This window comes from Enhydra lutris, unplaced genomic scaffold (assembly GCF_002288905.1).
Source record: "Enhydra lutris kenyoni isolate GAN:26980312 unplaced genomic scaffold, ASM228890v2 scaffoldscaffold9, whole genome shotgun sequence".
Classification (NCBI taxonomy): domain Eukaryota; kingdom Metazoa; phylum Chordata; class Mammalia; order Carnivora; family Mustelidae; genus Enhydra; species Enhydra lutris.
Window position 1 is genome coordinate 31,936,253 of NW_019154093.1, and position 27,920 is coordinate 31,964,172.

At 36.2% G+C, this 27,920-nt stretch overlaps 1 protein-coding gene and 1 pseudogene across 3 annotated transcripts in view; both read left to right on the forward strand.

Moving 5' to 3' along the window:
- The window catches only part of LOC111143508 (EF-hand calcium binding domain 7), a 50,848-nt gene extending 24,638 nt beyond the window's left edge, over positions 1 to 26,210 (forward strand). The window contains exons 7-15 of one of the 3 annotated variants that reach the window (XM_022497315.1): positions 433 to 574; positions 4,119 to 4,228; positions 6,742 to 6,899; positions 7,513 to 7,646; positions 16,527 to 16,675; positions 21,990 to 22,199; positions 24,216 to 24,323; positions 25,310 to 25,361; positions 26,029 to 26,210. In XM_022497315.1, the coding sequence (XP_022353023.1) occupies positions 433 to 574; positions 4,119 to 4,228; positions 6,742 to 6,899; positions 7,513 to 7,646; positions 16,527 to 16,675; positions 21,990 to 22,199; positions 24,216 to 24,323; positions 25,310 to 25,361; positions 26,029 to 26,180 (1,215 nt within the window). In that variant the 3' untranslated portion in view covers positions 26,181 to 26,210. Of the gene's footprint in view, positions 1 to 432; positions 575 to 4,118; positions 4,229 to 6,741; positions 6,900 to 7,512; positions 7,647 to 16,526; positions 16,676 to 21,989; positions 22,200 to 24,215; positions 24,324 to 25,309; positions 25,572 to 26,028 lie in introns of those variants that run through there. The other 2 variants (XR_002640331.1, XM_022497317.1) reach the window with 2 other exon arrangements.
- Positions 26,211 to 26,298: 88 nt separating this feature from the next.
- LOC111142892 lies at positions 26,299 to 26,972 on the forward strand (annotated as a pseudogene).
- The last annotated feature ends 948 nt before the right edge of the window (positions 26,973 to 27,920 follow it).

Below are 27,920 nucleotides of genomic sequence, written 5' to 3' on the forward strand. Positions count from 1 at the left end.
TCATGAACTTCGTCTTTCTTACTTCTTTTTTCCATGATGTCTTTTCCTAGCTTTTCATTAACTCTGCTAATCCTTCAAGATACGGTTCATAGATTGCCCTCACCATTTACATCGATGCCCAAGCACTGCCCCCCATCAGTCAGGCACTATTGAATACCTACAATGTGCCAGGCATTATTTTAGGAACTAGAGTTATTATTTTGCACATGTGATTATTTTCTTGTTCTAACCGTGTACTACTGTCAATTATAATTGGATTATGTTAGGTTGGTTTTCTCTTTGTTTGTTTTACCTCTTAATGATATCGCAGATTCCTGGAGATTAGTGCTATATTTGACATTTCTTTTATATCCTCCTCAGTTTTTCTTTATTATTCTGCATGCTAGAAACATTTACTAAGTATTTGAAAAAAATTTTTTTCCTTCATTTCAGGAGTGGCAATGTGTACAATCAAAAGGTTGCTTTTTCTTAGAAGAAGATGGTGAAATCATTAGTCATCAATATAGGATGCAAATAGCTCAGAGATCCATGGTTTATCTAACAATTAAACCATTAAACCTGAGTCAAGTTGAAGGCAAGTTTTAAGTTTTTCATGTATTTTTAAAATCTCAATTTATGCCCTCTTTGAAAATATTTATGTAGATATCTATCTGGTAGCCTTAGTAAAGAAAATAATCTACCTAAGAAATATAGTTACATATACTTCAAAAAGAATTAGTTTATATTTGGACTGTGTTATCATATTTTGCAAAGTATTTAAGTTGTTTTTTGTTATGTTTAAAGCATGTTATATTTTAATTCATTTAAAAGCAGAACAAAGTGTACATTGGTTTCCTTATGACATAAAATTAACTTTATTTACTAATTAATTTTTAGCTTTTCCATTTGTGAATTTTTAGAATTAATATGTTTAAGAGAAGTTTTATAGGAACATAATTTGTGCCAATATGAACTGCAAACAACCTTTATTAATAATCTTTGTATTCATGGTAATATTGTTTTTTTGTATATAAATGCTAGGTACAGATTAATCTCCTAGTGTCTGAAATGGTTATTGTATTTTTTTTTTTAAAGATTTTATTTATTTATTTGACAGACAAAGATCACAAGTAGGCAGAGAGGCAGGCAGAGAGAGAGAGGAGGAAGCAGGCTCCCTGCAGAGCAGAGAGCCCGATGTGGGGCTCGATCCCAGGACCCTGGGATCATGACCCGAGCCGAAGGCAGAGGCTTAACCCACTGAGCCACCCAGGCGCCCCAGGTTATTGTATTTTTAATTAGTGAAAATGTCTATAAGGGTACTTTCCCTAGATATCCTTTTAATGTTGATTATTCTAAGTATCAATTTTTATTTTTCTTTTATTATGTTTACATAATAAGAAAATGTTTACTTTATAACTAGATGAATCTTCCCCACTCTGTTCTTTTTTCTTCCTAAGGTAGAGATTATAAAAGTTTTTACTGTATATCTTATGAGATACTTAAAACATTTGGTGGTTGATGCTTTTAAGTGACAATTACAATAATCACCTTTTTAGATAAAAGTATCAAGATAGGCCTGCATATTCAATGCAGATGTTAATTCTCCATATTCTTATGAAGAGATCCTTTATTCAATAATTTATCAGTTATCAATTGAGGGCCTTATATATCAAATATCATTTTAGGTGTTTAGGATACATGAGAGTACATGTACAACAACAACAGAGTACAAAAAAGACAAAAATTCTTGCTCTTATGAACTTACATTCTAGTGGGGGAACTAATAATAAATAATAAACATAATAAATAGTAAATGATAGGGCATATTAGAAAGTGACAAGTCCTATGGGAAAAATAGGCATAAGGCGTTGTGAAACCTGAGGGAATATGAGTTGCCATTGAAATGGAGTGATTAGTGTATACTTCATTAAGAAGTTGGCCTTTTAGCAAAGACTTTGAAAGAGGTGTAACAATTATCAACTGCTATATAACAAATTACCCCAAAACTCAGTGGCTTAAAACAATTAAATAGTTATTCACTAGTAAGCAGGTTTGCTAAATAGTTATTTTGTTTTGAGCTGTGCTTTGTTTTTCTCTGTAGGACTCACTCATGCATCTGTGATCAGCTGCAGGTTAGGTCATTGCTGGCTTTACTGGTCTTGGCTGGTCTCTTTGTGAGGTCTCAGCTGGGACAACTTGACTCTGTCCCATTTAATCTCTTACCTTCCAGTGAGTTAGTCTGGACTTGTTCTCTTCATGTAACTGGGAACTCAAAGAAAAAGCAGAAGCACTTAGGGCTTCCTGAGGCTTTTGCTACATTTTGTTTTCACAGCAGGTTACAGTCCAGATTTATAAGTCCAGACTTATAACCTAGAGAACTAGACTTTTCTCTTGTTGGAGGAGCTGCAAAGTTGCACTGTAATGTGCTGTGAATATAGAGAGGGCAGCCATTTCTGCTCTCTTCCACAGAAGGCAAGGGAGTAAGCTTTCTGGATATAGGGCTGGTGGAAGGGATGGGTGAAGAGTGGTAGGTGGCCAAGCGTTCCACATAGAGGGAATACTCTATCAGATGCTCTGAGGTGAGAGTGTGACTGGTGTTAAAAGAATAGCAAGGTCACTAGAATGGCTAGAATGAGCTAGGAGAATGAAGGAATAAAGCAGATGAAGACAGGGAGGAACCAAGACAAAATGGGGTAGAAATGATTTTGTTTGTTGGTTTGTTTTTGCTATAATAAAGACTTGGGCTTCTGAGAGAAATGAGGAACCTTAGGAGGATTTTTCCCGTGGCTGCCCTCACGATTTTTTCTTTATCTTTAATTTACAACTGTTTGAATATGTGTCTAGGTACTTTTGTTTTTCTCATTGATGCTGTTATTGTGGAGTGTGTTTGTATTTATTATGCTTGGATTTTTGACTTACTGTCTTTCATTATTTTTAGAAGAATTTTCCACTTTTATTTCTTCAAATATCTCTTCTGCTCTTTCTTTTCTTTTTCCATTTATATGGCGCCTGACATCTAGTCTGCCATGCTGCACCACAGATAGGCCAGTGCTTGTATCTCCTCTCTTCCTGGAAGGGTGTGACTTTTCTTGGATTTCATACTACTTGCTTACGCTGGGACCTCAGCTCTGATGAGTTCAAGGAAAAATTGTGATTTTTCCTTGAACTCATCAGAGTTCAAGGAATAAGAAATTATGATTCATGTACTGTTTCTTATTGTTAGGGTGGGAGCAACATTAATCCAACTCTCAACTCCATGAGAGGATTTTGAGTAGAGACAGTATGTAATCTGACATATTTTAACAAAAGCAGTCAGGTTGCTATATTGGAAATAGATTGAAATGTACCCAAGTGCATGTAAGGTGTCCAGCTATGATGTTATTGCAGACTTCTAGGAAGGTACTGCTGATGCTTTGAATCAGAAATGTAGAAGTGATAAGAAGTGGATATCCTGGATATATTTTGAAGGTTAAACCACAGGATTTCCTGAAGATTGGCTATCATATGCAAGAGAAGAAAAAAGTTGGAGGTGATTTCAAGATTTTTAGCTTGATTGGAAGTATGGCAACTGGAAGGATGAATTACTATTTACTGAGACTGAGAAAGAATATAGATGGACAGTTGCTTTTTTTTAAGGGGTTGGAGAAGGTCAGTTTTAGACATAGAAGTTCAAGTGGAAATGTCAAATAGGCAGTTGATTATATGGGTCTAAAGTTCAAAGAAAAGGTTCCAGTTGGAGATGTAAATTATGGACTTGCCACCACATAGGTGGGGTCTAACATCTTTTCCCCCAATACCTTTCCATAGGTAAGCTAGTGCTTGAATCTCATCTCTCTTGGAAAGGGTTTGTTTTTTCTTGGATTTCAGGCCTTGCAACCTCAGCTTTCTGGTAAATTTAAGAAAAGTTCTGATTTTTAGAGAGTAAGTATAGACAATATTTCTAGCAAGGTCACTGTATATTGTTATAGATGCTGTGATGTTTCTATATAAAAACGGGTTATGTGTTTCTATATAAAAACAGGTTATGTATTTCTTTTAAAAAAAAATCCAAAGGGTAAAGAATCCACCAGCTTCTATTTACATAGGAAAGAGTAAGTAGTAATTGCTTATTTTAAGATGTTTGGGTTTTTTGTTTCTAGGAAAACCATCCCCTTGGTTATCAGTTGATACTGCCTTATATATTCTTAAGGAAAATGAGAGTCAAGCAAATCTACAACTCATGTGTTTTACTGAACTACGAAATAGAGAAGTATACATATTTATTTCCTAATGTTTAATTTGAAAATATAATATGATCTCAAGTTTGGGGAAAATAGTAGTTTTTCTATATTTGTTTTTAATTTTTGTATCTTCCCCTCCAGTTAGGGTATATACAGTACTTAAGCACTATGCATATTATATATGTCTCATTAATTGTGTTGAATTTTTTCTTGTTTGCTGAGATTAAGAGCTGAGGATTGATTAGTGGTCTTGGCTTCATAACTGATAAGTTGTATGACATTTTACTTCACTTTCTTCTTCTCTAAATGCCCAGATGACTCACATGTGAACATTTTTTTTTTATATGCAATGAAAATGATTGATGCCAGTGGATTTTTTCCCTAAATACAAGCAATTCAAGACTTTGGAAAAGTTGCTTTAGATGTTTGTCTTCTTATAATCCTACTGCAAAAAAGAAAAACTTCAAGATTACTATCCTCAGGCTTGACTTATATTATAGGGTTCAAAAATAGATTGATCTGAAGGAATGCTTTTAAATGATTTTATATGTTGCCTGTGGGGTTGTTCTGATCTTTTCTAATTATATATTTACTCAGAGGCCAAATATGTGAAGCAGATACATAAATGTGGCTATTTATTTTATGAGGACTACAAAATACATCTGCTACACAACAACAGGAATAATACTATTCAAGGGCTTACTGCAGTATCATATTTAATCTTTATATAGGTCCAGCGGCAGACAAACATTTCCCTGATGGAATGTTGTATAAAAGTCTTTATTGTAGGCTTCCTAACAGGCAAGAATAGTTATAGGCAAGAAACAAATAAAATGACAGAAGCTAATGTTTTGATGAAACTCTTCTTCAGAACTGACTACAAAGTTAAGTTCAAGATAAAGCATTGTCTAAAATAATAGCTTTTCCCATTTTGTTTTGGATAAAATTACTTTCTTATGATATTGCATGTATAAAAATGTTAGTACATAGCAAGCCTGTAATAAACTTTGAATGAGTTTCTATTTACCTTTTTACTATATCGGCTTCTGTTTTTCTGTAATGTGTCATATTTACAAAAGATTTTTAGCTTTAGTTTTAGTTTCACAATTTTCTTTAAGCAAAGTTTTGTGCCCATGAAAGACTTTCCATTTGCCATCCACAGTGGCAGCTCAAGGTTATATGTGGAGATAGGGAAATTCTCAGGATAACATGTATTAGGAAACAGCAGGAACTGCTTCTCACTCCTGGATATCAGCCTACATCTGACCAGTTTATAAGATTATGGTTTCCCAAGGAGTGATTTGGTCAATCTTTAGGCTTCAAAATGACCCTGACCCTAGTTTTATTGGATTACTCTTGTATCGTGATAGAATGGTGTTACTTTAGAATGATTATGGTTCCTCTGACTTGTGAGGGCAGAAATAGTGCTGAACCCAGAATTCAGATAAGCAACTTTATTTTGTGTATGAGTCCCCGGGATGATCTAAAATACATCTGCATTTTGGAAGTTTTTGGATACAATACTGGGTAGAATTCCCTAAGGCGATTCTGTGCTGAAGGGCAAATAGCTGTTTGCTTGCTATTATACACCATGAGAAAATGCTTAGATTTAATGTATTTGACAGAGATAACCCCTAGGTTTTATAAGTAGCCGTTTGGTTCCAGAACACACCTAGAAGGTCCATAAAGAGATGCCATTATACTTTCTTTTATGAAACAGGAGAATAAAATGTTTCCCATACAAATGTCCTGGCACTCATAAATATACTGTGATGGAAAAGAATTTTGTGTAAGGTAGGTTTATCTGGGATTCTACCATCTTGTTTTATAGTCCATGTTACATAAATGATAGTAGAATTCCAGTGCTTCTGTCTACATAATTACACTCTTACAAATGTGGCTAGTTCATACAAATAGTGAACTCTTGAAATATATTTAATTTCTGTTATTGAAATCTAATTTACAAATCACATATTTTTGTTTTGAATATTTTGTTTTGAATCAAACTAGGGAATTGTGACTGAAAAATTATTCTAAGATCTCTGCTTTCTGTTGAAGATATTTGCATCACAAACATTTTTGAAGATTACTGAGGAAAATTGAGAAGTTATGTAACTTCTTACTACTATACTGTTAGGCATTTGTTTTTAAAATATATTATGAACTACATTTAATGGTCTTGTGCCAGGGCTACCATTAACAAAAAGTTTTTTTTTAAGATTTTATTTATTTATTTGAGAGAGAGAGACACAGTGAGAGAGGGAACAGAAGCAGAGGGAGTGGGAGAGGGAGAAGCAGGCTTCCCGCCCAGCAGGGAGCCTGATGTGGGGCTCGATCATAACCTGAGCTGGAGGCAGACATTTAACGACTAAGCCACCCAGGCTTCCCAATAAAAAGATTTTGAAGCCTGTAAAAGATTAACAGGAGCATAATAGAGTTGGTAAATATTGATAAATTACTTCTAACACTTCTCTTTCAGAAGAAAGATCAAAAGTCAGTAAGATTCATGGTGGTTGTTGTTTTTTAATTCTTTTGAGAAAAGGTGTTTGGGTGGACTGGTGAACTAGGACCTGGAATTTATTGGTTAATTCCTTCCACAACTGGCTGTAGGCTGAAGAAAGAAATAAAACCAATAACTGAAGAGGCCCAACTTGTGTATAGAGATGAAACAGGGGAATTATCTCTTACAAAAGAATTTAGGTAAGTTTTGTTTATTAAGGCTAGAACTGTAACATCTAAACAGGTTATAGATCAATAGCCTGTCTTCCATCCTTTCCTTTGGCCAGCCACCACCCCTACCCCTAGATTCGAATTCAATAACTCAACTCATTCACTAGGCATTTGAAAATGATTTTCCATTCACAGATCTGGGATTGCCTTTCATTTCTGGGTTCCACGCATTTAGCAAGTCAACTTTAGTCACACATCTACAGATTTCTACCTGACTATGTAGGCACTGCCTTGGAAATAGATCCTGCTAGTTACACTTTTAACTTAGATAACTGTCAAATATGAAATCCAAATATTTAGGTGGCTCTCTCATACCCTAGATATATATAATAACATTGGGTAGAAGAGGAAGAAGAGAGTAGATTGGAGAAAGGAGAAGAGAAGGAGGGGATTACTATTCATTAAGGTCCTACTATGTGTTGAGATACTATGGTTGTTTTAGAAGCTTGTTTATCTCAAGTAGACTTAGTAAGAAATACATCTGGGTACATTTAGTTTTAAAAAATTGCTTAATGCCTTGATATTACTTCATTTTAGTCTAGTTGTCTTGAAGACAAATAATTTCCTATTTTTGTAATTTTAGGTCAACTTTATTAGATATATTTGAAGTAATTGATTTAGATGGAAATGGTCTTCTAAGCCTTGAAGAATATAATTTTTTTGAATTGAGAACAAGTGGTGAGAAATGTGATGAAGATGCTTGGGCTGTCTGCCGTGGTAAGCACTTGTCTTTTTCCTTTTTTTTTTTTTTAAGATTTTATTTATTTATGTGAGAGAGAGAGAGTACACAAGTAAGAGGAGGGAGAGGGACAAGCAGACTTTGTTCTGAGCACCAAACCCAATGTGGGGCTTAATCCTGTGACCCTGAGATCATGACCTGAGCCGAAATTAAGTCAGCCACTTAACTGACTGAGCCACCCTGGTACCCTGCACTTTTCTTTTTCTTAGTGGATACATAAAAATATGTAGTGTCTTTTCATTCTTAAGAAGTAAAATGTTAAACTTCTCCATAGAATATTATTAGGGCAATTAGGACAGTTAAAAAGTAATAGCATTGAAGGGTACCTGGGTGGCTTAGTCAGTTAAGCTTCTAATTTTGGCTCAGGTCATGATCCCAGGGTCCTGGGATAGAGCCCCATGTTGGGCTCCCTGCTCAGAGGGGATCCTGGTTCTTCCTCTCCCTCTGCCCTTCCTTACCGCACGTACTCATGCTCATGCTCTCCCTCTCAAATAAGTAAAATCTCTTTTTTTTAAAGTAGTAACATTGTTTATAGACCATAAAAACATAAACATTTATTTTCCTTAGATTGATAGTTGGTATAGTATTTAAGTTAAAATATCAATTACTTAAATATAATTTCATTTTTAGCCTATGCTCTTTGGAGCTTAGAATGGAAAAGAATTTTGTTCCAGCTCTTGATAATAATGGGACTGAAGTGGTTGAGAGCCCCGAATTGTGCCCAGGACAGAGCATCAAAGAATTAACAGGCTAGAGTTTTACTAAAAATAAAGCAGTTTCCAGAAAGTTCTTTTTTTTTTTTTTAAGATTTTATTTATTTATTTGAGAGAGAGAGAGACAAGATAGCAAGAGAGAGAACATGAGCAGAGAGGAGAGGGAGAAGCAGTCTCCCCACTGAACAGGGGGGAGAAAGTACATCCTTGAAGGTATGGACACCAAAAATACCAAGGTAGGCAAAGGAAAATACTGAGGATGAGACAATTCTGTTATCTCTTAGGAGAAGTCTGGGAAGAGGGGAGGACTTACGTATTTAAGCCAAGGACTGAAAGATCAAAGGGGAAAACCAAAAAGCCGTAGCCAGCTATAGATCACTGAATAAGAAAACCAGAATGCAGTCAAAAGACAGATTAACTCACATATTGGTGTCACTGGGGTAGTAATGTGTCCTACTCCTTTGGTTCTTAAAATGGTTTAAGGTTGGTAAAGTCAGTGAGCCAGGTGGGAGTCTTATAAATCTGTCTATCTAAACAGCAAATGAAGTAGAAATATTATTAATAGAAAGATTTTCAAAAAAATTTTTTTTTTTTTGAAAACTTTATTTGACAGAGAGATAGAGTCAGAGAGCACAAGCAGAGGGAATGGCAGAGGAAGAGGAAGAATCAGGCTCCCCACTGAGCAGGGAACCCAACTGCAGGGCTTGATCCCAGGATGCTGAGTTCAGGACCTGAGCTGAAGGCAGATGCTTAACCATCTGAGCCACTCAGGCACCCCGCATAAATGTATCTTTTTAACTGGAAGTTTATGTAATATAATCAGGAACAAGAAATGCATGTTGGTTTATACTATTAAACTTTGAATAACAAGATTGATAATACACAGAATATTTTTACGACTTTAACGATACAATCTTTTGATTATTGTTGGCACTAGAGCACATTCAATAAGAGTGAATCATAATTAGAATTTTCTTAGGGTAAAGTTTTTGATGAATAAAATTTTAGTTTCATAATTGGGGGAGCCTAGCTGGCTCAGTCAATTAAGCATCTGACTCTTGATCTCAGCTCAGGTCTTTGTCTTAGGGTCATGAGTTCAGGCCCTGCTTGAAGCCTCCTTAAAAAATAATAATAATAGGGTGCCTGGGTGGCTCAGTGGGTTAAAGCCTCTGCCTTCAGCTCAGGTCATGATCCCACGGTCCTGGGATCGAGCCTCCTGGGATCGAGCCTCGCATTAGGCTCTCTGCTCAGCAGGGAGCCTGCTTCCTCCTCTCTCTCTGCCTGCCTCTCTGCCTACTTGTGATCTTTGTCTGTCAAATAAATAAATAAAATCTTTAAAAAATAATAATAATTTAATTTAATTGGTAGAATTGATTGTTAACATTTTTTGAAAATTTACCATATACCAGTTGGAAGTACTTCTTTTTTTTTTTTTTTAAAGAGAAGTGGGGGGAGGGGCGGAGGGAGAAGGAGAGAGAATCTTAAGCAGGCTCCACACCCAGCACAGAGCCCATTGCAGGGCTCAGCCTAACAACCGTGATATCATGATCTGAGGTGAGATCATGACCTGAGCTGAAATCAAGAGTCAGATGCTTTACCAACTGAGCCACCCAGGTGCCCCCAATTGGAAATACTTCTATAATCAACTCTCTGAGGTATATCCTATTATTTCTTATTTTACAAATAAGGAAAACAGAATCAAAGACAGTAAGTCATCTGATCAAACAGCAAGAAAATTTCACAGCTGATTTTCTCATCCAGGCAATTAAATACCAGAACCTTAAATATCCTGCTACAAAAAAAGTCCCCAAGTCTGGTTGACTTAAAAAATGATTTAGAGGGGATTCTCCTTCACCAATGTTAATAATACTGAAAAGAATTAGGCTTTTTAAGTTCCGAAAATTTTTGTTTTTCTAGTCTTACATAATATTAATTTTATCTATCCTCCTTGATAATATGAAAATGTGTTATTTATCTGTAAGATAATAAACTTTTTTAAACTTAAAAGTACTTTTATTTTTATTATTTTTAATAGACTTTATTTTTAGAGTAGTTTTAGGTTTATAGTAAGGATTCACTAGATCTCCATATATTCTTTTTCCACCCTCTACGAATTTCCCCTACTTTTAACATCTTGCATTACTTTGATACAATTGTTAGAATTGATGAACCAATATTAATGCATTTTTACTAACTAAAATCCATAGCTTATATTAGGGTTATATTGTACTGTACAGTTCTCTGGATTTGGGCAAATATATAATGTCATGTACCTGCCATTTATAGTATCATACAGAATAATTTCATTGCCTTAAAAATCCCTTGTGTTCTATCTACTCATGTATCTATTCATCCCTTCAAACCCCTGGCAAAACCACTGATCTTTTTACTGTCTCTACAGTTTTGCCTCTTCCAGAGCGCCTTGTTGGAGTATCATGCAATATGTAGCCTTTACAGACTGGCTTCTTTCACTTAGCGGATGTATTTAGATTTCTTTTTTTGACTTGACAGCTCAGCACTTAGCGCTAAATAATAATTCTATTGTATGAAGGTACTATAGTTTGTTTATTCGTTCACCTATTAAAAGACATGTTGGTTATTTTGAATTTTTGGTAATTGTGAATGTAGCTGCTATTAATATTCATGGGCAGGGGTGCCTGGGTGGCTCAGTCAGCTGGTTAAGCATCTGCCTTCGGCTCAGGTCATGATCGCAGGGTCCTAGGACTGAGCCCTTCATTGGACTCCCAGCTCAGCTTCTCCCTCTGCCGCTCCCCCTGCTTGTGCTCTCTATCTGTCAAATAAATAAGTGAAATCTTTAATAACAAAAATACTTATGTGCATATTTTTGTGCATGTATAGTTTTCAACTTGTTTCAATTCATTTCAATTCAGTGATTGCTGGTACAATAAAACTATGTTTAATTTTGAAAGAACTGCCAAATTGTCTTCCGAAGTGGCTGTCCCATTTTGTATTCCCACCAGGAATGAATGAGCATCTGCATTTGGTGGTGTTAGTTTTTTGGATTTTAGCCTAGAATATAGGTGTGTATCATGTTGCTTTAATTTGCAGTTCCTTAATGACACATGATCTTCTCATATGCTTATTTACCATCTATATCTTGTTTGGTGAGATGTCTTTCAGATCTTCTGCCCATTTTTTGATTGAGGTGTCTTTTCCTTTCATATGTTATGCTTTTGGATTGTGCGCTTTTGGTGTTGTATCTAAAAACACATAGCCAAACACAAGTCACCCAAATTTTCTCCTGTTATCTTCTAGAAGTTTTATAGATTTGTGTTTTGGGTCTGTGACCCATTTTAGTTGATTTTTGCGACAGATGTAAGGTCTTTGTCTACATTTATTTTTTTACTTGTGGATATCCAGTTGTATTAGCACCATTTATTGATAAAACTATCCTTTTTTCCTTTAAATTGACTTTGCTCCTTTGTCAAATATCAGTTCACTATATTTGTATGGGTCTTTTTCTGGTTTCTCTGTTTTGTTCCACTAATCTATGTGCCTAATCTTTTGCCACTATCACACTGTCTTGAATACTATAGCTTTAAAGAAAATCTTATAGTTGGGTATTAATGAATTTATAAAGAAGTAATGGAGGATTGAGAATTTTAAGTTTTAAAAGTAGATTACTTATTGATAGTCTCTATAGTATAGTATCTAGATATATTTTTCTTGAAAGTAATAATTTTGTTGTATTGATATCAATTATTTTTTTCATCTTGCTTTATTATATTGTAGCTCCAGCCCCCAGTTTGATGGCTACCATTTTTTTAAAGATTTTATTTATTTATTTGACAGACAGAGATCACAAGTAGGCAGAGAGGCAGACAGAGAGAGAGGAGGAAGCAGGCTTCCTGCTGAGCAGAGAGCCTGATGCGGGGCTCGATCCCAGGACCCTGGAATCATGATTACCTGAGGTGAAGGCAGAGGCTTTAACCCACTGAGCCACCCAGGTGCCCCGATCGCTACTATTTCTATGACCTAATTTAATCTACATTTACTTTTTTTCTTGCAAAAGTCCTTTGTCACTTTCCAAATTCTATAAATTATTAATCTATTAATACTATTAATCAATTATACTACTATTAAACTACTAATCAGTTTTAAATTGTTACGTTTCTGCTGCTTTTTTTCACAATAATGCATACAAAAGAGATATCTTAAATAAGGAGTACCTATTTTCCTTGGATATATTACAGTTGGAAGCTGGAAAATAAAATCTTTCTTATTGTAGGGCAGTTAACAGCATATAATCCATGGTGAGTAGTTGTTTGTTATCCATATAATAGACAAATTCAGGAATTATACATGTGTAGATATTTCTAGGTGAATTTAGTTTTACTTACAAATAATGTTAAAATGGATATACGTAGATTTATTTGTCTGGGACATTCATAGAACCGAAAGTGTTTCCCATTATCTAACAGTTTTTTAAGGCCCAAGGGGCAATTTGGTTAAAATTAGAGTAGTTAGACATATAGCAGTCTCCTTAAACCTGGCACCATCCACATCTCCCTTTTTGACACACCAGTAGTTTAGGGGGTATTACATCATATTCAACCAGGTTCTCCTGTGTTTAGGTGGCAAACATATATGAAGCATTTTAATTTTTAAAAATATGTATCAGTATATACTCTAGATAAGCAAGCAGGTTGGAACTTACCCAGAAAAATGACAATTTCCTCATGATTTGAAAACCAAATCATGAACTATGATGGTGCTTTGTGCTGAGTTGTGGGAAACTGAAATGAAAATTCACTAGCATGTGTTTTTTTTTTTTTTTTATTTCTTTTCAGGGTAACAGTATTCATTGTTTTTGCACCACACCCAGTGCTCCATGCAATACGTGCCCTCCTTAATACCCACCACCTGGTTCCCCCAACCTCCCACCCCCCGCCCCTTTAAAACCCTCAGGTTGTTTTTCAGAGTCCATAGTCTCTCATGGTTCACCTCCCCTTCCAATTTCCCTCAACTCCCTTCTCTTCATCTCCCCATGTCCTCCATGTTATTTGTTATGCTCCACAAATAAGTGAAACCATATGATAATTGACTCTCTCTACTTGACTTATTTCACTCAGCATAATCTCTTCCAGTCCCGTCCATGTTGCTACAAAAGTTGGGTATTCATCCTTTCTGATGGAGGCATAATACTCCATAGTGTATATGGACCATATCTTCTTTATCCATTCGTCTGTTGAAGGGCATCTTGGTTCTTTCCACAGGTTGGCGACCGTGGCCATTGCTGCTATAGACATTGGGGTACAGATGGCCCTTCTTTTCACTACATCTGAATCTTTGGGGTAAATACCCAGTAGTGCAATTGCAGGGTCATAGGGAAGCTCTATTTTTAATTTTTTGAGGAATCTCCACACTGTTCTCCAAAGTGGCTGCACCAACTTGCATTCCCACCAGCAGTGTAAGAGGGTTCCCCTTTCTCCACATCCTCTCCAACACACATTGTTTCCTGTCTTACTAATTTTGGCCATTCTAACTGGTGTAAGGTGGTATCTCAATGTGGTTTTAATTTGAATCTCCCTAATGGCTAGTGATGATGAACATTTTCGTCATTTGTATGTCTTCATTGGAGAAGTGTCTGTTCATATCTTCTGCCCATTTTTTGATATGATTATCTGTTTTGTGTGTGTTGAGTTTGAGAAGTTCTTTATAGATCCTGGATATCAACCTTTTGTCTGTACTGTCATTTGCAAATATCTTCTCCCATTCCGTGGGTTGCCTCTTTGTTTTGTGACTGTTTCCTTTGCTGTGCAGAAGCTTTTGATTTTGACAAAGTCCCAAAAGTTCATTTTCGCTTTTGTTTCCTTTGCCTTTGGAGACATATCTTGAAAGAAGTTGCTGTGGCTGATATCGAAGAGGTTACTGCCTATGTTCTCCTCTAGGATTCTGATGGATTCTGGTCTCACGTTGAGGTCTTTTATCCATTTCAAGTTTATCTTTGTGTACGGTGTAAGAGAATGGTCAAGTTTCATTCTTCTACATATAGCTGTCCAGTTTTCCCAGCACCATTTATTGAAGATACTGTCTTTTTTCCACTGTATATGTTTTCCTGCTTTGTCGAAGATTATTTGACCATAGAGTTGAGGGTCCATATCTGGGCTCTCTACTCTGTTCCACTGGTCTATGTGTCTGTTTTTATGCCAGTACCATGCTGTCTTAGTGATCACAGCTTGTAGTAAAGCTTTGTAGTAAAGCTTGTAGTAAAGCAGGTAACATGATGCCACCAGTTTTATTTTTGTTTTTCAACATTTCCTTAACAATTTGGGGTCTCTTCTGATTCCATACAAATTTTAGGATTATTTGCTCCAGCTCTTTGAAAAATACTGGTGAAATTTTGATCGAAATGGCATTAAAAGTATAGATTGCTCTAGGCAGTATAGACATTTTAACAATGTTTATTCTTCTGATCCAAGAGCATGGAATGGTCTTCCATCTTTTTGTGTCTTCTTCAATTTCTTTCATGAATGTTCTATAGTTCCTCGAGTACAGATCCCTTACCTCTTTGGTTAGGTTTATTCCCAGGTATCTTATGGTTCTTGGTGCTATAGTAAATGGAATCAATTCTCTAATTTCCCTTTCTGTATTTTCATTGTTAGTGTATAAGAAGGCCACTGATTTCTGTACATTGACTTTGTATCTTGCCACGTTACTGAATTGCTGTATGAGTTCTAGTGGTTTGGAGGTGGAGTCTTTTGGGTTTTCCATATAAAGAATCATGTCATCTGCGAAGAGAGAGGGTTTGACTTCTTCATTGCCAGTTTGGATACCTTTTATTTCTCTTTGTTGTCTGATTGCTGTTGCTAGGACTTCTAATACTATGTTGAACAAGAGTGGTGAGAGTGGGCATCCTTGTCTTATTCCTGATCTCAACAGGAAGGCTGTGAGCTTTTTCCCTTTGAGGATGATATTTGCTGTGGGTCTTTCATAGATAGATTTTATGAAGTTCAGGAATGTTTCCTCTATCCCTATACTTTGAAGCGTTTTAATCAGGAACGGATGCTGGACTTTGTCAAATGCTTTTTCTGCATCAATTGAGAGGACCATGTGGCTCTTCTCTCTTCTCTTATTGATTTGTTCTATCACATTGATTGATTTGCGAATGTTGAACCATCCTTGTAACCCAGGGATGAATCCCACCTGGTCGTGGTAGATAATCTTTTTAATGTGCTGTTGGATCCTGTTTGCTATCACTAGCATGTTTTGAGCCATTTTCATTCCATTTTTTTTTTTACTTTTTAAATTTTTTTATAAACATATAATGTATTATTAGCCCCAGAGGTACATGTCTGTGAATCGCCAGGTTTACATACTTCACAGCACTCACCATAGCACATTATCCTCCCCAATGTCCATAACCCCACCACCCTCTCCCTTCCCCCTTCCCCCCGACCCCCCTCAGTTTGTTTTGTGACATTAAGAGTCTCTTATGGTTTGTCTCCCTCCCGATCCCATCTTGTTTCATTTATTCTTTTCCTACCCCCCAACCCCCCACGTTACATCTCCACTTCCTCATATCAGAGAGATCATATGATTGTTGTCTTTCTCTGATTGACTTATTTTCATTCCATTTTTATATTGTTCATGGAGTCATAAGGAAGGCATCCTTTAAAATAAATAATTATGAGTAATAATACACATAGGCCTTTTTTTTTTTTTTAATTTATTTGACAGACACAGATTACAAGTAGTCAGAGAGGCAGGCAGAGGGAGAGAGAGGAGAAAGCAGGCTCCCTGCTGAGCAGAGAGCCCGATGCGGGGCTCGATCCCAGGACTCTGGGATCATGACCTGAGCCGAAGGCAGAGGCTTTAACCCACTGAGCCACCCAGGCGCCCCACACATAGGCCTTTTATTAGCTGTATGACTTTTAAAAATTATGTAAGAAGGGCACTTGGGTGGCTCAGTCAGTTGAGCATCTGACTCTGGATTTTGGCTCAGGGCATGATCTCAGGGTTGTGGGATAGAGCCCTTCACTGGGGTCTGTGCTTCTCAGGGTGTCTGCTTCTCTCTCTTGCTCTCCCTTTGTCCCTTCCCCTGCTCACTTGCTCTTTCTCTGAAATAACTAAATCAATCTTTAAAAAATTATGTAACAGAGAAACTTTTGGTTGTTTTAACAGACAATTTTGATACAAAGAAGAATGAACTAACAAGACAGGGCTTTATGGATCTGAATCTAATGGAAGCCAATGATCGAGAAGGAGATCCTCGTGACCTTTGGGTAACTCTGCATTCAATGGGCTACAATAAAGCTCTGGAATTGACAGAGGTAAAGCAATCTGAAAGTTTTGCAGTGGGTTTAAGGTCCATAATATTTTACACCATGAACATTTTCCTGACACATGACTTTTCAATTGGGCACTCAAATCCTTGAATTTCAATATATGAATGAATTGTGAGTGTAGCAGTGTGTTTCTGCTAGTTTATGAAATTTCCTGTTCTTACCTGAAATTTAGTTACTTCCAGCATTGAAATAATTTAGTAACAAAAGAGTTTGAGCTATGATATGCAGGAAAAAAAAATTGGTAATTAAAAAATTATATTTCTTGGGGCGCCTGGGTCCTCAGTGGGTTAAAGCCTCTGCCTTCGGCTCAGGTCATGATCCCAGGGTCCTGGGATCGAGCCCCGTATCGGGCTCTCTGCTCAGCAGGGAGCCTGCTTCCCCTTCTCTCTCTTTCTGCCTGCCTCTCTGCCTACTTGTGATCTCTGTCTGTCAAATAAATAAATAAAATCTTTAAAAAAAATTGTATTTCTTAATTGACAATGGCTGTTTTAGTTGCTGAAGTCTCATGTCTATAGGGAATTCTTTGTCCTAACAGAATAAAGCCTGCAAATAAGAAGAATGTGTCTATATGAAAATTGGAATTCTGATTCTTGGGTTAATATCTGTAAAACACTTGGGATGGTACTTGGCTTATATATAGCATTGTGTATGTATTTGCTATCATTATTAAGATTTGCAGTAAACCAGAGAAATAATAAAAATGAGGACTTCTTAACTTCTATATTTTTGAGTCAGGTGTAAAATAAAATTATGAGTTTCGGGCCATGCATCAGATAACAGTACATTTGTCATTCATATTCTTAAAAATAGTATCTGTCCTTTCTCTAAATAAATCAGCTCAGGAGGGTAACACTAACATCAATAAGCTTTAAATTTTGTGTGTGTGGAGACTTTGGTTTAAGTCCTAGCCTTGACATCATTCAACATCCCTCATAAACCTTTTTACTGAAAAGTTTTCTATAACTTTTTTGCCATTTTTAAAAATAAGAGGTGAGTAGTTATAATTACTTTTTACATCCTACTTACCTAATGTTTAGTGAATCCCACATTCTGCCTATGGTGCAAAATCAGCATCTAATCTATGAATAATATTGTATCTACTACACATGTCTTCAGTTAATAAGAGAAATTAGTGAAAAGCAATATAAGATATTCTATAGCATTTACTGATGTCATTAACCTTTGAAGCCACAGGCAAGAAGGATTTCTGAGATTAAAAGAAGTTTTTTTAAGATTTACTTATTTATTTGAGAGAGGAAGAGAAAACGTGCACAGGAAGGAGCAGGAGAGGGAGAGAGATCTTCAGCAGACTCCTTGATGAGCCCAGAGCCCGACACAGGGATCCATCCCACACCCATGAGATCACCACCTGAGCTGAAACCAAGAATTGGACTTAACTGACTTAACCACGTGGCTTAACTAACTGGCTTAACTGACTGAGCCAACCAGGCACCCCTGTTTTGTTTTTTAAAGGTTTTATTTTGGGGGCAGCTAGGTGGCTCAGTCAGTTAAGCGTCTAACTTAAGCTGAAGCTCAGGTCATGTTCTTAGGGTGCTGGGATCAAGTCCCGCATCCAGCTCCCTGCTTAGTGGAGAGTCTGTTTCTTCCTCTCCCTCTGCCCCTCGCCCCATTTGTGCAGCTCTCTCTCAAATAAATAAATAAATAAAATATTTTTAAAAACTTTTAAATTAAAATAAATAAAGTTTTTAAAAAATGTTTTATATATTTATTTGAGAGAGAGAAGAGCAGAGGTAGGGGCTAAGGGAGAGGGAGAAGCAGGAATCCCAATGTGGGACTCCATCTCAGGATCCCAGGATCATGACCTGAGCTGAAGGCAGCCGCTTAACAGATGGAGACACCCAGGCGTCCCAATAAAGGTTTTAAGTAATCTCTACACCCAACATGCTGCTCAAACATAACCCCAAGATCAAGAGTTCTGCCAAACCAGCCAGGTGCCCTGGTTGTGGCTTTTCAACAGTGAAATATTTTGACCCATCCTGAAAATAACTGTACTGTTATTAATAGTACATATTCATAAATCATAGAGAAAGATTCAACTGTATAAAATCAATTTGGAAATACTTAGAGAGTCTTCTGGAGCACAGTCTCAGTTCATATACCACAATTTTTCCACGTCAATTTACCTACCGATAAAGCATGGACTAACCACATCCTTCATTATCTTAGGAAAGTTTTTCCCCAATGATTAATATTATAGCCAGTTTATCCCTATTGGAATGAGTTGTTTCATGGAGGATTTTACCTAGTAACTAGGTGGCCATTCTGGTTTTGCCAGATCTTACCCTCATTTTTTTTTAGAACACAATCATACACAGTGTTTCAGAATTTAGCAGTCCAGGTTTTGCATATCTGTGATGGAATCCTTAAACTTCTCCATGGATTTGTTCTATTTTGTTGTTGTTTTATGTAAAGACTTTAATATTTCTAAAGTGTTTCTATAGTACTTTTAAACTACTTGTATATGGGGCGCCTGGGTGGCTCAGTGGGTTAAGCCGCTGCCTTCGGCTCAGGTCATGATCTCAGGGTCCTGGGATCGAGTCCCACATCGGGCTCTCTGCTCAGCAAGAAGCCTGCTTCCTCCTCTCTCTCTCTCTCTCTGCCTGCCTCTCCGTCTACTTGTGATCTCTCTCTGTCAAATAAATAAATAAAATCTTTAAAAAAAATAAAAATAAAAAAAAATAAACTACTTGTATAGTATCTATAATATACTATATTAGCTTTTATGGAATTTCTTTTACTTTGAGTCTCTTCCTTTATGGTCATTATTTTAGTTATCAAATAATGTATTTGTTGTTCTTTTTTTTTTTTTTTTTTAATTAAGCTCTATACTCAATGTGGGACTTGAACTCATGACCCTGAGATCAAGAGTTGCATGCTGTACTGACTGGGCCAGTCAGGCACCCCTTGTTCATTTTTATTTTATTTTTGTTTTTTTCTTTCCCCTTCTTCATTTTTTAAAAAAATTTTTTAAAGATTTTATTTGTTTATTTGACAGAGAGAGACATAGCAAGACAAGTGGGAGAGGGAGAAGCAGAGCTGGAAACCCGATGCAGGACTTGATCCCAGGACCCTGGGATCATGATCTGATCCGAAGGCAGACCCTTAACCTTCTGAGCCACCCAGGCACTCCCTCCTTCATCATTTTTAAGGGGTACTTGATCAGAGGGGGAAAATCCTCCTTTTTTCTACAGCATTTTTAAAAAAGTTAGTTATTCTAAAAGCGTACTAGCTATTAGTTTATATATTTTACTATCTTATGTCTGAGAAAAAGTCACAGTTTAGTCATTTGAATATATTTCATGGTAAGGAAACAGATTTTATGAGAGACTACTGTATGTGAAGCCTGGTATTGTTTTTTGTTTCTTTCTTTAATATAAGACTCATCCACAAACAAGTCAGGATTTGGTACGGGGGCATCCAAAAAATCTGTTCTTGGCATGGATACTTTTGATTAACAGAATAACAGTGAAAACATTGTCCTCATTCAATAAGGGTTATAGAGTTGTTGGACTGAGAATGTTACACCAGCAAACAGTAATATAAGAAGGAGAAAATAACAACTCATAATCAACAAATTGGTATAAAAATGTTGGATAGTTTCTGTTAGTGATAGGGATGTATATATGTGGTAACATTTGATTTAAAGGATTCATGTAAGGGTAGGTAGGTGGGAGGGATGTGTGAAAATAGGTAATGGGGATTAAGGAGGGCACTTGAGATGAGCGCTGGGTGATGTGTGGAATTGTTGAATCACTGTATTGTATACGGGAAACATAACACTTTATGTTAACTATACTGGAATTAAAATAAAATAAATATAAAGACAAAGGATTTATATATTTATATATTCTTGTAACTATCACAAATCTTTTCTTTTTTTAGAATTCTACATTGTAAGGTATTTTCACACATATTACCTATTAGATATTTCCAACAACTCTTGGCAGAATATATATTAATTATTCCCACTTTTCCTTTAAAGAAACTAAACTTCATAAAAGTTAAGTGACTACATAGCTAGCAAATGGCAAAATCCAATTACAAACCTAGATCTTCTGTTTTCTAGTCCAGTGATATTTTAATATACTGTCTCTCTTATAAAAATGACTTTATTATTGCCAAAGGTTAGAATCATCAAAAACTTCTTTAAAAATAAAAATTTCTGATCATGTTTTCCTAATTTCAGGCTTTTATATTTTGTCCCCCAAATAAAAAGGTGACCATCAATATGTATAAATTCACTATTTATTCAACAAATATTTATTGGATGCCTACCATGTGGTGAGTCTGTAACAAAGAGGCACTGAGGATAAATGCTGAATAGAATAGTCAGAATTCCTGCCTTTATGGAATTTACGTTCCACAAAGGAGAATGATTAATTAAATGGAAAATAAATAAAATCATTTAAGAAACACTTTGAAAGAAACAAGCCATAGACCAAACTAGAGAAGAATAGTATAGGCAGGAAGGAGACTGGGAGATCCAAGCAACTCTCTCTGTAGACGTGACCCTTAAGCCTTAACCTGAAGGAGGAGAACGTGGTACCCATGTAAAAAGATGTGAAAGAAACTTCCAAGCAGATAGAATACTGTACACAAAGTCTCTGACATGGGAAAGAGCTTTATTTGTTCTAGGATCTGGATGATCAGAGTAGCAAGAATATAGCAAGGCAGGAAGACTTGGTTGGATAGAGAGACAAAGGCTCCTGTGTGCATCATCATGTTGGCTCTGGTAAAGACTAAAAGGTAGACATTGGAAAGATCCATTTCCAAATACAGAATGTCATTTAGATCTCAGATTTTAAAGGTGCTTTTACACTAACTTTGAACTGTGAATTTGTTTTCTACATTCTTTTTGGTGCTCTATATACATGATTTAAGTTTCAATTGTAAATAGATTTTTTTTTACAGTCCTTTGAGGATTTCTTTCTGTAGTCTTAAAGTTAGAATAGGAAATTGAGTAACTAATATGCTATATATTTAATTTTAAACCAAATGGAGGGATGGTGCTGTGGCTGATAGGAAGATTACTGATTTGCTTGAGATTATAGTTTTCTTTCCTTTTTTGTGAACATTGTCAGTTTATATGCTAACAAAAAATAATTTATGCTTTTTTATTATTGAATTCATACTACTAGAATCTTTTAAAGGTATATGAGAAGGACAAGCTAGAAGGTACAGTATGTCTTCTTAAAGCACATGGTAAACATATTAATAACAGATTATTTTTAATTTTATCAGAAAGCTAAAACAAGTTTTGCTTTTTCTTTCCTATCAGGCATGCCCATTTATCATCGATATCTATGCAGACAAATGCAAGCCAAGAATTAAAGCTGTCCATATGGAGGCATGCAGTGGGCAACTTGAGAAGGCCATTTGTAAATCTGTCCTTAATAAAGGCGATGCCAGGGTAATGGATGGCTACGAAAATATAATTGTACATACTTATAAGTGTGACACCTGGATAACATCAGTTATTGAAAACAAGGTATTATTTATGGGGTGTTCTCCTCGTAACTGCATTGTTTACTAACATGCTCCATCTTCTTTCTTACTCTATTCTTGCACAATAATTAATATCACATTATATTAATAATATTTATAATGGGCAATTCTTCTTTTCAGGCTTCTAATTCAAACTGAGCATGATAATTTTTACACATTTTTAAAGTTTGAGATAATTGTATTATGAAAACTAATTATCTGGAGATCTCTGAAGATAGAGCATAATATGGCTACAAAGTATTTTATTTAGTTTGTTATTAAAAATCTTCACACATACATAACTATTTCAAATAATAGACATTGGGTTTTAAAGAAATAAGACAAAGTAAAGAAAAAATTTAGACCTACTTCTTCCACACTTTGAAATATTAGAAATTCTATAGACGGTCATCATTTTATCTAATATATTCCACTGCCCAGGACCTATTTTTATCAAGCCAATTATTGCTAACTCTAGCTACCATCCTGCTACTACTGATATTGCAGGCCAAGAGAATATAAATGCTTAGAGATACTCAGCTTTCCAGAAACATAAATTTTCATAAAATCTTACTCAAGATGGCTGGATTTTTAGGACTATTGGCTATTTCTTTTAGTTCCTGGTGATACTTAACATTATTTTTATGCTTACCATGAATTTCTTAAAGTGCTTAAAGTTTGGCTGAGTATTGAGTCAATGTGCATATATACTATGTAACTAACTCTTCTAGTCACTATTAGTCACTTCTAGTCACTTCTAGTCACTAATAGTCAACTATTCTAGTCACAATAGAGACCACTATCAGTTGTAATATGGTCTCTGCTTTCAAGGATTTTTGGCCTAGTTGGGAAGACAAAATTAATACTCTCAAAATAGATCAGAGAATAATTAAATTGTCTAGTACTGCTTACTTGTGCAGTAGTTTTACTGTATTTCCATCTCTTGTGCTTGATGTTAATTTGGACTATAGAAGATAGGGAAAGACTTGTGATGAGGGGAGGGGGACAGTAGTATGCGATTGGAGATAAACTAGGATTAGATATGCAGAGACAGCCATTAGAAGCAGAGAAACAGTGTACAGAGTAATATGTAAGAGGGTTAATGTGGAGAGTAGAGGAAATAGTGGGAATATCTTCTATGTAGAAACAGAGAACTTTATTTGGAGGAGTACTACAAAGATAAATAACAGGTGGTATGGGTACAGATTATATATATTATCTTGAAAATGAGGTAGAGGACTTGGACTTCATAAAAACAGTTAGGGTCCCCAGCTAGGAGATTCCAGTCTTCAAGTGGATCATAAAGCCTTGGAGGGTGATTTCTAAGATCCAGCATGCCTTCCCTTCTGCTCTATGTTTTATTAAAACTAAAAGGGTGGATGGGAGTCACTATCTTAACCACAGTTTCTCTGTTCTGTAGTTAGCTATCATTTCTCAACCCTCCATCTTCTTCCTTTCCCTCAAGGAAGATTAAACTTCCCTGCACCAAAATGATGTAATAATAATAATATTTTAGAGTTTCCCATTTGTTAGGCACTTATATTTATTAACGCATTTACTTCTCACAACAACCCAGTGAGGTAAGTACTAACCACATTTTACACACAAAGAAATTGAAGCATGGGGACGTTAAATAACTTGCAGAAGGTCACATGCTGAGTAGTAGAGCTGAGAAATGAATCCAGGTAGTATAATGTTATACTGCCCCCTTGTAGTCAGTAGGGAGTGCTTGTAGCTTTCTTAGCCGGGGAATACTTTGGTGCCTACATTTCTTTCATTCACCAGCTTCAGAGGCTATCTAATATCTATGATCTATTATCTCAAGTATTGCTTCTTCCTTAAGGTCTTCCTTGCTAACCCAGTCTGATCTAATGTCTCTGTGTTTCTATGGTATTTTCTATGTTTCTGTAGACCCTGTGAATACCTCTATCACAAGACTTACAAAATGTTTATAATAATCATTTTATTTGTTTGTATTTATTAAAGAAAGGACTGGCAACTTATGAAATTTTTTTTATAGTCAGATAATAAAGTGATTATTCACATCAACAATGAGCTAAGTAAAAACTGCGTAAATAACAGAGGACTCAACATATTTGCAGTAGAAGTGGCATCAAAATCTACAATGGTAATGTATTGTTTTCTAATTAAAGCTTTTTGTTTTATTGTTTGAAAAAACATTTTTACTAATAATACTATGAATAAGTGGAAATATGAAATAAAGTAGAAAATTATTCTAAATATGATATTCATATTATTATCATCCTATATTAGGAGATTTTTGTTCTAGTTCAGTTCTTACTATTTGGTCCAGTGATTATGAGAGATTCACTTACCCACTCTGTTCCTGTCTCTTTAAATGTAAAATTAATGTAATATTACTAGTGTTAGGTAGTTTACAAGGTTAATGTAAGGATAAAAATAAAATGGTGTACATGAAAACACTTTGCAACATCATATAGAAAGACAAAGTAATGTTTATAATAAATGGGAATTTTGCTAATCCAAAATATTTTTATCTACATTATTAAGATTTTCCAAAGTAACCTGAGAGAGAAAAGGCCTCTTAAGTTTTAGATAACTTATCTAAGTCAAGAGCCAGGAACAGCTGTAGTTTCTAGTGTTAGCAGAGCTGTGGGTTTCTAATTTAGCTAGGGGTTCAAAGGCAGGGACTCTGAAACTGTCTAGTGAAGGGATAAAAGAAAAAGCCTTCTGTTCTTACCCTTTCTTCATTCTGTCCATGAAATCCTAAAATGTTCTAGAACTGAATAAAGAGGAGAGAGTCTACAGAATCCCAAAGAGAATTTTAAGAAAATGCTCTAGGTTTAGCGAAAAAATGATACTCCCCTTTCCACTACTCCCTTTTCTACTACTCCTACCTCACATTTATATACACCAAATATCAACTACTATATTTGAGTAGAATTTATGCTGGATTATTCTGTTAGACATCAAATCATAGATTGTAGGTATCCACTAAGGACAAATGGTATAGAATTTTATCTGCACAGGGATATTTTTTGTATAGGGCCTAGAAATGTTACCCTGTTTAAAAAGTAGCCAAAAATAACAATATGTAAAAGGATAGTAAAAGTTTTCTATTTTTGTATGCAGGTTTGTCAACATGTAATGCCTCTGAATGAACGACAAGAATGGATATATCATTGTGTGTATTCCCTTGTATCTTAAATATTGTTTTCTACTTGAGGCTGTCAGGCTAAGAATTCTTCCAGGTTTAGTCTGTTATTTGTTGTTAAACTAAATGCTAATCAATTTAACTGATGTACATAAACAATCTATTTAATTTGTATGTGTTTATATTTTATACCCATGTTATATACTTTATGATTAAAGTATAGATATAAAATAGAAATAATAATGTTTTTAATGTGTGACTTTCTTATTAATTTAATGAGAAATCTGGGCATATTTTATCTACCAATAGTAAATCAAAATAAAATTACCAGTAGGGGCACCCAGGTGGCTCAGTGGGTTGAGCCTCTGCCTTAGGCTCAGGTCATGATCTCGGGGTCCTGGGATTGAACCCTGCATTGGGCTCTCTGCTCGGTGGGGAGCCTGCTTCCCCCTTCTCTCTGCCTGCCTCTCTGCCTACTTGTGATTTCTCTCTCTGTAAAATAAATAAAATCTTTAAAAAAATAAATAAAATTACAGGTAAGCTTTTAAAAAGTAGTATTTGATGAATTCTACAAAATCCTGTATACTTCTGGTTTAGTCTTACTGACCAAAAATAAACTCAAAGAAAATGAAAATAGGCCAACTGCAGTTAGTGCCTTGGGCTCTCACCCTGTCTTCTCACTGTTCTGTCCCAGGAGCCCAAAAGGTCACAGACTCCCATCCGTGCCACTGTGGTCAAAAGCATGTGGTTGTGGGAAGACCAGGGAGCCTCCTGGGCCCCTTCTCTTTGCTGCTGCTGGTGTATAGCCCCTTCAAAACCTGCTTTTCCACTAGCAGCCTCTACTCCTGATGCACCTTTTCAGCTTTGAACTGATGCTTCTTCCTCCAGTCCCTTCTGGCCCTGTAGGTATTCAAGCCCTGGAAGCTATTCCACCATCGTCCATACTGGCAGCCATTTGGAAGGCAGTATGACTGGTGCAACAGGTCTGGGGTGGGGTGTTGAATTTACTTCTGAGGGGATTCTTGTCTTAACGTACCATAGCACAGTAGACATGACAACTGATGGTAGTGGTTGGTGAGTGATTTGACATTTGAACAGTGAGAAAACTTAAACTGCAGCAAATCACAAATTCAGGGATGTTTTCCCTGATGAGAGGATCTTTAACCCGAACCATAATCTCATAACCCTCTTAGATGTCAGAGGCCATGCAAATATAATGCTGGTGCTCTAAAGAAAATGTATATGCAGTTTCTTCAACGATACAGTCTGCTCTGGTATTATCTGTCCTTTCTTGCCAAAAATGATCTATAAGATGAGACAGATCAGAATGTAATATAATAGCATTAATTCACAGAACCTGGGGCCTTAGCCATCCAGGAGATGGGAAAGCACACTGTGATACATGTGTTTCAGTTCATTCTTGTAGCAATAGACATTTTACTGGATTAGAGCATGCATAGTATCTTGTGGTACCTGTATGGAATTTCAGCTTTCCTCATGCAAAATGATGTTGTATCCCTGAACTACTCAAAGAAGTGGTTAGTTAAAGGCGTTCAAGTTATCGCTGGGGAAAATTTTTCCCTTCTTTCTTTTGTTACTGAACTCAAGCTTGTCCGAGCACCTGATACACAGTATGTCTGAGAGCCAGGTTTTTAAGCAAAGGGAGCTTTATTATCAGAAGAGCAGCACAAGAAGAAGGTAGGAGATCGTTCCCAAAGCTGCCTTGCCCTTTTGAGCCTAAGGACAGTTTGTATATGTTTGGGAAAGGAGGTGAATACATGAGAGGAGGGTGAAGAGTTTCTTGAACCATGAAGAGAGAGGCCTTGAAAGAAGCCAAAGGTATGCGTTCTTCCAGACGATGCGGGGCCGTTTGGAACCTGGTATGATCTAGTACATCAGATAATTTCAAGACAAATGTTCCCCATTAGGTTTCTACAGTCAGTGGGTAAATAGGGAGTAGTAGTGATTGATCATGTATGAAGTTAAGAGATGCATAAAACATAAGTAGGGAACAAAATAGAATGTGGAGCTAAGTTAATGCAACTAATACAACTATAGTTCTGCCTCTGCTTTCAAAACAGGTCTAGGAACCAAGTATCTAGCCTCACTTTCTAGAGTCATTGGCTGGTCTAAGAGTCAAATAGACATTAGACATTAACAGGAGAAAAAGAAATTTCATTATGTACATATATGGGAGACCAAGAAAGACATGAGATTCACAGGCAGTCAGCCAGTTGAGGCTTGTATACCATCCTGAGCAGAGGAGAGAGGATAGGAGTCCGGGGCTTCAAAGGGGAAGAAGACAATTTACAGGAAGATGAGAAGAGTGAATGTTAGCTAAACAAATGTTTGCCATGCCATGGAGATAAGTCTTTCTGATTAAAAAAAAGGGGGGGGGGGCACCTGGGTGGCTCAGTGGGTTGGGCCGCTGCCTTCAGCTCAGGTCATGATCTCAGGGTCCTGGGATCGAGTCCCGCATCGGGTTCTCTGCTCGGCAGGGATCCTGCTTCCCTCTCTCTCTCTCTGTCTGCCTCTCCATCTACTTGTGATCTCTCTCCGTCAAATAAATAAATAAAATCTTTAAAAAAA